Below are 11118 nucleotides of genomic sequence, written 5' to 3' on the forward strand. Positions count from 1 at the left end.
ATTAGTACAAGGATACCTTGTTCAGTAACCTCTTTAGCTGTTTTGTTAGCTAATCGATTCCCTGTGTTAAATGGGGAGTCTCCAAACTGATGGGCTTTACAAGTGCATCAGAGCCACTTCTTTTGGCTTTTGCACACTCTGTAGTAGTTGACTAATTTCTTCTTTGTACTCAATAGGAGACCTCTGTGCTGATAACAATCCCCTTTCCTTCCATATGGTTTCATGGGTGTGCATTATTCCAAAAACATATTTTAAATCCGTCCATATGTTTACCCTTTTTCCTTTGGTGATTTCTAGCACTCAGTGTAAGGTCATTCATTCTGCTTTTTGTGCAGATGTGTTAAAAGGTAAAGCCTGGGCTTCTATTACCTGGGTCAAGGTTCCCGCTGCATACCCTGCTGCCTGTCTTCTATTTCGTACCATGCTGCTCCCACCAGTGTACAGGTCCAGTTCTGGGTCCTGGATGGGATTACTCTTGAGATCTGGTCTGCCAGAACACACTTGTTCAATGGTTACCAGGCAGTCATGGTACAAAGGTCTCTGGGCTTCTTCTGAAGCCTGAAGAACCATGTCTGGGTTCAAAGTAGTGGTTACTTTAAGCTCAACATTGTATTGCTCCAATAGGGCAACTTGGTATTTCAGCATCCTGCTGGCGATATCAAATGTCTTCCTTTTTGTTCCAAACCAGCTATTACCATGTGGGGCACATATCAGCTTTTGTGCTTCCTGGAATCAAAGCTCTGCAGCTACCACCGCTCTTGAGTTATCCAGGACATCCTTTACTCGCATTTTCCAGTTGTTGGGAAAAGTACCTCACAGGCTGCTTCCATGACCCCAAATGCTGTGCCAGTACCCCTAGTGCCAGGTGCATCCTTTCACGAACAAATAACTCAAATGGTTTGGTTGAGTCTGGGAGTCCCAGGACAGGGTTTTCCATTAAGGCTCTTTTTAGGGCTTCAAAGGCCCTCTGACTATCAGGAGTCCATACCAAGTATTTTTCGGTGGAGGATCATACAAGGGTTTCACCAGTACCCCACAGTTGGCAATCTATAACTGACACCATCTGGCTATACCTAAGAATGCTTGTAGAACTCTTATAGTCCTTGACTCCGGAGTGTGGCAAATGGCTTCTTTTCAGCTACTTCCCAAGCTTCTTTTTCCCTGCAAGATCTCAAAACCAAGATATATTACTGCTTCTTTGCCTATTTTTGCCATTTGCTTTGACACCCTGTATCCAGATTATCCCAAGAAATTTAACAGACTTCCAGTAGTATCAAGCCACTTCCTTTCAGTCTTGGTTACTGGCAGAATATCATCTACACATTGTAGTAAAATTCTGTCCAGATTTTCCAACTTTCCAATTTCTTTTGCCAACTGATTGTTAAATATATGGGGCTTTTGAAGCCCTGGAATAGCAGAGTCCATGTTAGTTGTGCCTTCTGCCCAGTGTTTGGATTCTCCCACTCAAAAGCAAACAATTTCTAACTATCTGGGTCAAGAGGTATTACAGAAAAAGGCATCCTTTAGATCCAGCACTGTGAACCATTTGTATTCCCCTTTCAGTGCTGTCAAGAGTGTGTACAGATTAGCTGCTACTGGATGAATATCAGGTACTATTTTATTAATGGCCCTTAAATCTTGTACCAAATTAATATTCCCCATTTTGCTTTTTTGCTTTTTAACTTGTAATATTGATGTATTATATTCTGATTCACACTCTTTCCATAACCCATATTCTAAAAGTTTTTCTGTAAGTTTCTCCAACTTTTTCTTTGCCTCCCACTTAATAGGATATTGTTTTTGTGTTACCGGTCTGGCTTCATGTTTGAGAGTAATCCTCACCAGTTTGGCCACATTTGATCATCCAGGCATCTCAGTTGCTCATGCCAGTGGGGTTACAGCATTCTCTACCTCCTCTGGGATTTCTTCCACCTCATTTAATTCCTGTAACATAAAAATCTTTGCCTCAACAGCTTTTGATTTGGGTATTTGAATTTGTATTTCCCCATCCTGGAAAGTTATTTGAGCATTCGATTTTCCCAATAAATCTCTTCCCAACAAGGGGATTGGACATTCAGGAATATACAAGAATTGGTGTTCTCCACCATTTTCTTAATTTAAATAGTAATGGTTGTATAAAAGGCCTGTTCTCTTTCCTCCATGTCGCACCCACAACACTTAGAGGTTCCAAGCTAAATTTTCCTCTGCACGTATTCAGTACCAAATAAGTTGCTCCTGTATCAATTAAAAAATTTACCTTTTCATTCCCCAGCAATAATGTAACCAGAGGCTCAGCTGAGGATGATTCCCTTGATCCCCTTCAGGGAAATTCTTCATCTTTGCTTAAGGTCATGAGCGTGGTAGTTTGAAGAGCCAGGTTTTGGTTTCCTGTCTGATTTCCCCTGACCTTTTCCAATGTCCCCCTTTGTCTTGGGGTAACTTGATGTTGTATTCTCTATTGCTGCACTATGCCCAGAAATTAGTATATATACCTTTCTATGCTTTTAAACTGAGCCTGAGCGGAGAGAGAAAAGAAACCCTCAAGGACACAGACAGAGATAACACTCTCGTTCTCTGCATTTTTTTTGGCTTCTGCGTTCTGCTGCGGTGGGAGAGGAGTGGAGAATTGTTTCAGCTGGTGGTGAGGTCAGCGGCTCTGACCCAGGAAGAGGTGACAGGTCCGGGGAGATGGTCCCGAAAGGAATCGCCTTCCTGAGGCCCGGTGTCTTCCCTCAGCTGCTGGCAGGAGGGCCCTTGCAGAGACTGTCAGCTCTTTAGTGATTATCAGCTTGTGATTCCAGCTCAGCTCTGCAGGGCAGCCTCCAGGCCAAGCCAGACCAGAGAGAGATGAGAGGTTCGTGTGGCTGGTTCCGCACGAAGGTAGTTTTATTGTTGGTCCCCTCCGGCGGAGGGGAAAGCCAGGGACGAGAACCCTCTCTGAGCCACAGGGGCCAGAGGGCTTGCTTTTATAGGGATACAGGGGATCGGTAAAGGACCAATGGGTTACAGAGGATCTGGGATGGGTACAGGCCAATGGGTTACGAAGAAATCTGCATAGGGTCTCCTAAAGGATTGTGGGTCTGTCTTTTCTCGAAGTGACCAAAGTGTTTGCCTTTCCAGGGAGTCCTGCTGGGCGATTGCGAAATCTCTTATCTCAGCAGGATCCCTCCAGGGCAGGGGCTGGGCATACCCCACAGAGAATCACCCTGCTTGCTTGGTTCAGCCAGTTTTTCGGGGTTTTTTTTCCTCCAGAGAGTTGAACTTGTTTTTTCTTGGAATTTCAGATTTTCTCCCTTTTTCTGCTGGACTGCTTCAATATCAGAACACATCGGGAGGACTTTTCACTGAGCACAGAGGGCCTGGCTCTGGGCCAAGTCCCAGCTCCAAGGAGGAGGGAGACCAAAGGGAGGACTCTAACATTTTCCCAAGTTTTTTTTTCTCCACAGTGAGAGATTTTATTATTTAGCATTATTATACTTTTCTCGTGTGTTTGTTAAATAGTTTTAATCTCTTTCACTTTCCTTCGAGGAAAAAGTTTCTTTTTTTTCCCGAACCTGGTGGGGGAGGGGTGGTTTGTTCCTGCCTTCTCTCAGAGGATATATTTCTAAATTTGGCCAAACCGGCCAAATTACAGATTGCCAAAGTGTACTTCAGCCACCAATTATTACAATACAAATTGCCAAAGTATACTTCAGCTACCATTACAATTCTCAACCAATTGTTCCTGAGTGAGGGGTCCTGTCTTGGGGATGGTTTATTATCCCATATCATTTTTGGGGGTTTTGTTCTGTTTTTCTTATTTCTGGGGTGGCCGCTGCCCCCCTCCCCCACCCCACCACCCCCCCCCGCCCCCCCCCCCCCCCCCCCATCTTCCCTGGCTCCAGGAGGAGTATCGCGATGAGTGGAAGCCAGGCCGGGGGGTCGGGAGAGAGTTGGGGGCAGGGCAAGGGCCAGCCCTTTCCTTCCGGGCGGGCTGTTCGACTGGCCATGCGGCCGGTATCTCTGACCAGGGATGCTGCTGCTTCTGTGGGTTTTCCCTGTTTCTTTTTGTTTCTTTTGCTTCGGCACTGTGACTGGGCTTGCCGGCTTACTTCTCTGCTGCTCTGCTGTTGGGAAGCCCAGAGCCAGTGCGTGCCGTGCCAGGACACGGGAACACCCTCGTTTCCCGCCGGGCGTTGCCCCCCTCTGCACAGCCCGGACGCAGGGACCAGCCAGCGCCGGTGAGAAATCCCGGGGAGCCTCTCCCTGCCCTGCTTGGGAGCTGGGCTGCCACTGCCCAGCCTCTGCCGTTTCTTTGCCACTGCTCTGGGTTTTTTGCTACATTGTAGCCTTTCACCTCCTGCCTGCCGGGACGCCCTGCGGTTCCAGCTACAGCTGAGGAGTTTCTGATACATCTCATCCACTACTCCGGGATTTTTCTCGTCCCAGATGTTCCAGCCTGCTGCTTCCGAAGTTCCTGCTACAGCTCTTTTTGCTGTCCAGAGGGGGCACCAGGATTGGCTGCCCCTGTGAGTTCGTAAAGGAAGCCCGTTTCCCATCCCTTCCGCTGGCGCGCCCACCATTGTCCACGTGAGAGAGATGATCGCACTCGTGCCACAGCGCCCCCCTGCAGCCGCTGGGGAATCATTGCTCACGCCCTGCCCAGCTGGGGAGCCACCAGCGCCCCTGCCGGCTGTGACCAGAACTATACCAAAGGGGAAAGTGCCTGCAGTCAAGAAGGCTGCTACTTGGTTTCTGGTTTTGTTTGTTTTCGATGCCACTGTTGTTGACTGTCTGCCTTGTTATAGATACTAGTAAAGAACTGTTATTACTTTTCTCATATCTTTGCCTGAAAGCCCCTTAATTTCAAAGTTATAATAATTCGGAGGGAAGGGGGTCATATTCTCCATTCCAAGGGAGGCTCCTCCCTTCCTTAGCAGAAACCTGTCTTTCAAACCAAGACAGGTCCTCCCACAATTTTCCCCAAAGTTTTAATATGCATTCCCGGGGGGGACTTTTCCAGAATGCCCCCTCTTAATTCGATGATCCATTTCCCATTTAAACCATGTGATATTCCAAACCAATTACTATTTAGGAGCTCCTAGAAGGGACCTTCCCTGTTCCCACCTTAGGTACCTTTAAACCTAACCCTGTGAAGCTTTTGCTGCACCTTATGGGCAGGTTAACACCTTTAAAGAATGCCTTTATCTTAACAGGGGTCTTGCTCTGATTTCCTTTGGTCCAGGGATTGCAGCTTCTCCCCAAGAATCCCTTGGTGCCGACTGGAGGTCCTGTGATCCCTCTGATCAGTTGAAATTCAGGAGTAGGTCCTATCTGGGGTTGCCCAAACTGTTACCAAAAATCAGTAGAAAACCCACCTCCTTAACACCAATGTAGCATTAAGAAGCAGGCATTCTTTATTTGGCTGGATGCACAAGGGGATATCTCCTCTGAAAATTGTGCATGCTGAGTACAGAAAAATTTCCTGTTTATATACTATATTTGACATACATATTCATTGATTTTCCTGGAATAAACACACATATGATAACCATTTCCCTAAAATCATTAACATATGCTCCCTCCCCTTTATGCATGCATTATTCTGTCCTGGGGGTCACTTTGGTGGTCCCTGGTGGTTGGCAACCCCAAAATCATACCTGACCACCTGGTGAACTGGTAAAAGTTGGCACAACTGGGTTGGTTGCTTTCCAGTTTTTCTTCCTACAGAATAAACATTGTGCTCAGTTCCATAGGCCAGTGGGTTTTGAAGAATAAGCATTGTATTAACCCACCAGTTGCAAACGATTTTTCATCTGGCAACCTTAGCTTTCTCAGTAGTTGTTGATGCTGATTTTGTGCTTTTAAAATTCCCTCCTCTAAGCACACACATTGAAGTGCCCAGTTCTCCTGCCTTTACAAAACAACATTAGAAAAAAATTTTATTGAAACATCAAAGCCTGTGCCCAACATGTGCCTGTGTGCAATGCACACACCTTCACCCACACAGCACATGTTACTGTTTCATGTGGTAGGGGCAGGAAGGGAGAGAAGAATGTAAACATGAAGAAATAGAGAAGTGAGTAGGACATATAGTGTAGGTGTTGCTTATCTCTGTGGTAGAAAGAATGGCAATGACACTTCTTCCAGCTTCTGAATTGATAACAGCCTGGAAGTAGACAAATGGACAAGATTGGAGGAGATGTTTATTTTTGTTTATAACTTTCTTCATAGCTGTGTGTGGTGTTTTGTTTGGGGAGGTTGTGGGGTTTTTCCTTTCCCTTCAATACAAGAGTGGTTATTTGTCATATCCCTAATCAAGACATGGCTTAGTAGCATTTTGTCCAAACTTTAAATACTGACATGAGCACAATATATCAGTGTAATAGTCAGCTATATTAATTTGACAGCTCATTCTGCAGCAGGCAGGGGGGAGAATCACTGTAATAATACAGCTTAAACTTTGCCTGACTCTTGGCTTTTTTCTTTTTTTTTTTTAGGTGAAACATGGAACCCATTGAAGTTGCATTACCAATTGCGAAATGTCCGTGAACGGTTAGCGAAAAATCTAGTGGAAAAAGGTGTACTGACCACAGAAAAACAAAACTTCCTTCTTTTTGACATGACTACACACCCTCTCACCAACAACAATATCAAACAACGCCTCATTAAGAAGGTTCAAGAAGCAGTTCTTGACAAATGGGTGAACGACCCTCATCGCATGGAGAAGCGCTTGCTGGCACTTGTTTATTTAGCCCATGCCTCAGATGTTCTGGAGAATGCTTTTGCCCCCCTTCTGGATGAGCAGTATGATTTAGCCACAAAGAGAGTGCGGCAACTTCTGGATTTAGACCCTGAGGTTGAATGTATGAAAGCCAACATGAATGAGGTTCTATGGGCTGTTGTAGCAGCTTTCACTAAATAACTGCATTCAGACTGAAGTGTTCTCTCTTCTTTCATGTAAACCAGTTGTTTCTCTTTTATTGACTATTCATGTTTTCTGTAATTTGTACCTTCTCACATGATGAATCAACTCTTGTTTAATAGAAATTATGTGGTGAATTCCCTCCTTCTCTATCTGTATACAGGATTCTGCTGGTACAAGAGACTTTCCCATTTAAAAACAAAAGAAAAAGTTTTTACTGCCATATTGGCATTCTAATTCCTATTCAGTTTGGAGTTATCCAAAATACTTTGTTTAGTCTATTTTTCATCTTACTGTTATTGAAGTGGTTTAACATGGAAAATACCTCAAGAAGGAAATGTGCATGCAGTTGGATCACTAGTCTCAGCTGACACAGATGTGTGCATGCATCAATGCTTCTGCAGTACAACTCCTAACAGATTGAAGAAGGGCCTTTTAAAATCACCAAAGCTTCATGTTGAAGTATCTGTCAGGACATTTTATATACAGATGTTGTTTCAATGATATCTAACAAAATTACTTTAACAGCAAAAATACCATTAAGCAGCTTTTTCAATAGTTCCTGTAAAATGCCCCATAAATTTTACTTTTCATGAAAGTCTCTTGCTTATTTATGTTTACATTAAAATGATATCTGAGTCATAAGGCTAGAGTTGAAAGGCCCAGTTTTTTCATAAACCCATTTTGGGATGGGATGCATTCCATTATATTGTATATATAGTTCAAATTGTAAATTAACAACTGCCCCATCTTAGTATTTTGCTAGTTTTACACCTGGTGCCCCTAATATGCCATCAGCCATTTGATGGAAAAAAAGGCCTCCTATAAAGAGTATGTATGTGAAAGCTGTTTGTTTCCAGCATTTACAGAGTTTGCCATCCAGGTATTCTAAGTCTATGCATTGTCTTTGATAACTACCATATAGAAAGAGACCACTTTCTATCATCATATCATCATTTGTACTTTTTTTTCCTTCTCTTCTTTTCTCCTCCTATATGGAAGAGGCTTGTTACTAGTACAGCTCTTGACTGCAGTTTTTGTTTGTTTGTACACAAATTAATATTTGTCGCAAACCTTTCAATCTATTTTACACTTTAAAAACAAAAAGTCAGTTCTAGTAGGTGTTGCATGTAAATGGTTAGCAAGTAATGACCACAGTTCAGATGATTAAAATTTCTGTAATGGGATGCTGTGCTATATTTTAATTTTTTATATAAAATTATGCTGATTAGCACACTATTGTAAAATATATATATAAGACTTTGTCTTTTAAAAAAATGTATTGCCTCTTTGCCACTGCTTGTTATCTCCCATTTGTTTCACAGTGCAAATATGCATTGAACAAATTAAGCATTGATCTATGTATTTTTTTCCTCATAACAATGAAGATTTATGGTGGGGCTTACAGGTGTCTAGAAACTTTTTTTGGTTAATATTCAGAGTAAGAATACTAGATGGTATATAACTTTAGAGTTGAAATTTAAGAGATCCCTTAGTCTATATACTAGCTTTTTACCTACAGCAAATAAACTATGATCTTAAAAGTGCCTGAAATAGAGCAAGCATGTAATTTTTTTGCTGTTGTTGCTAATTAGAAAGGTTTTATTGCTTAACTGAAAGCTTTAGTTAATATCCTTCTTAGAAAGAGAGAGTTTAAATTGAGTAGATCAAACTGACCTAATCAGCAGTCACTCAGATCTGCAGGATTCATGGCTGGGACAGACTGAGTTAATTTGTGAGTGTTCAGTTGTGTCTGCCAGAGGTAAGCCTCTTCTATCTTGAGCAGAATTCTACAGCCTCATCTGTGACTGGGCGTCCAATTTTGCACTTAATTTTAAATAATTTTAAAGCTTAGGTACTTGACTTGAAAATACAACTTAAATTCATCATACCTCTAGAACCTTTTTTAAAATAAAGATTTTTAAAATATAGTCCTTAACATTTAGTGGCACACTGTTCTTTCAGTTCTTGAATTATGTTTCTTTATAAAAATTAAAGTATAATGTAAGGTGTTTCAAACTTTGGTTTACAAATAAAAAAAATAAACACTCTTCTCCTAGCTGTAAGATGCTGTGTTTAAAACTTTGAGGAGCTTGGGCATGAATTTTGGACATTTTCTTTTAAACATTTTCAAAATGTGATTACTTTAAGTGGAGGAAAAGTGAAAGTTGCTGTGTTACTCATATTTGAAAACTTACAGAATACTTCCTGTACTTGATAGTATATGTTAACTCTTTGCTTTCATTGTCTCTCTCTCCTGTGATCTGTTTTCTCATTTTCTGTTGCTGTTTAAGAGAAGAGAAAATTAATTAGGCAGAAAAATCAGAAAAAAAATAGTGGAGTATTTGGGACCAAGTTGAGTGCATAAAACTTTTAAAATGGCTTTGAAAATCTAAGCTACTTGAAACATTATTCAGACTGAAAGTATCTTTCATAGTCCCTTTTCTGTCCTCTCATCTTCATTCTGTCATGTTCCTGCTGTTTTCATGTTACATGTTCATTTCATGTTCCTGCTGGTTTCATGCCACATTGTGAAAGATATTGGGGTTTTGTCACCCTTACAGACAACATGGTTTAAAATAAAGTCACTGTTCTTTAATCTCTTCCAGAGAGAGGGTGTTTGTTGTGTTGTTTTGTTTTGGGGGTTTGGTTTGTTTGTTTTTTTTCACATAAAAGACAAATGCCTACGTTATTTTGCTTAAAGACAGAACCTCCGTCTGTGATGAGGAGAGTTTGTATTTGGTGTATCAAAGAACTTTGATGTAAGTAACAAAGGGCTTGCGAAGAGTGACAGTATCTTTTTTTCCCTTATAACCCATGGCTTGTTAAGGTGAACAAAACCTGATGTCAATTTACCTTGAAACTTCTCTTTTCTTGCTTCAAAAGCAAGCAGTTGTCCATGCAGCAGAGAGGGCTTACAGCTGAGAATAATGATTTTGCCAGTTCTCTAATGTAAGTGGATCTTGTTCTGGAGTCAGTGCTCTGAAGACTTTTTATCTCTTACTCAAGCTTTTCCCACAATGAGAGCATATATACAAGAACAATTTTCCCTTTTGGGCTCTCTGCTTGTTAAAAAAAACAAGCTGAATTTACTTTGCAGCTCCAGAAGCATCTTCACTATTTGGACATTTATTTTTATGGAAGTTGTAAACACTTAAATTGTTTGGAAGGTTTCTTCACTTCTATTTAATTTGATTGAGAGGGTCAAGTGGGAGAAGAAAAAGGCACAGATATGCTTACAGTGTGATCATATAAATCCTGTTTACCTGACAAAGTAGACTAAAATATGACTTGCCAGCCATTCAGGTGATCGAGAGGCAGTCACCAGGCAATTTGCAGGCAATTTAAAAGGCTCTAGGGAGTGTGAGTGACCCGGCGCACAGCAAACAGGAGCTTGGCACATCAGTGAGGGTGTGGCATGGCAGTTTGCTTGGCAGTTTGTACAGGAAGGGCACAGCCACCCTCCTGGTGGTGGGTTGTGTGTTAGGTGGGTGTGGTGTTTTGGCTGGTTTGGGGTTTTTTGTTGGTTTTCTTTTCCCAACTTGACTAGATCCAGCAATGGTTTACAAATAGTCAAAAGCCATTGCTGCTGCTACTAGCAAGACCAACCTGATCTCCTTTTATGACCAGGTGACCCACCTGGCGGATGAGGGGAAGGTTGTGGATGTTGTCTAACTGGACTTCAGCAAAGCCTTTGACACTGCCTCCCACAGCATTCTCCTGGAAAAGCGGACAGCCTACAGCTTGGACAGGTGCACCCTTTGCTGGGTTAAGAACTGGCTGGATGGCTGGGCCCAGAGAGTCATGGTGAATGGTGCTGCATCCAGCTGATGGCCAGTCACCAGTGATGTCCCCCAGGGACCAGTGTTGGGCCCAGTCCTGTTTAATATCTTTATTGATGATCTGGATGAGGGGATTGAGTCTACCATTAGCAAATTTGCAGGTGACACCAAGTTGGGTGCGAGTGTCAATCTGTTGGAGGGTAGGAGGTCTCTGCAGAGGGACCTGGACAGTCTGGATAGATGGGCTGAATCCAACAATATGAGGTTTAACAAGACCAAGTTCCAGGTCCTGCACTTCAGTCACAACAATCCCCTTCAGCACTACAGGCTGGGTACAGAGTGGCTGGACATCAGCCAGGCAGAAAGGGACCTGGGAGTACTGATTGACAGCAGACTGAACATGAGCCAGAAGTGTGCCTATGTGGCCAAGAA

At 42.5% G+C, this 11118-nt stretch overlaps 1 protein-coding gene across 1 annotated transcript in view; it reads left to right on the forward strand.

Moving 5' to 3' along the window:
• Nucleotides 1-9379, forward strand: part of LOC309584551 (Golgi phosphoprotein 3) — a 131832-nt gene extending 122453 nt beyond the window's left edge. Inside the window, exon 4 of the mRNA XM_082300598.1 lies at nt 6480-9379. Coding sequence (XP_082156724.1) covers nt 6480-6904 — 425 coding nt within the window. The 3' untranslated portion in view covers nt 6905-9379. The remainder of the gene's footprint in view (nt 1-6479) is intronic.
• The last annotated feature ends 1739 nt before the right edge of the window (nt 9380-11118 follow it).

This window comes from Coloeus monedula, assembly GCF_965178545.1.
Source record: "Coloeus monedula genome assembly, chromosome: W".
In the NCBI taxonomy this organism is placed as follows: domain Eukaryota; kingdom Metazoa; phylum Chordata; class Aves; order Passeriformes; family Corvidae; genus Coloeus; species Coloeus monedula.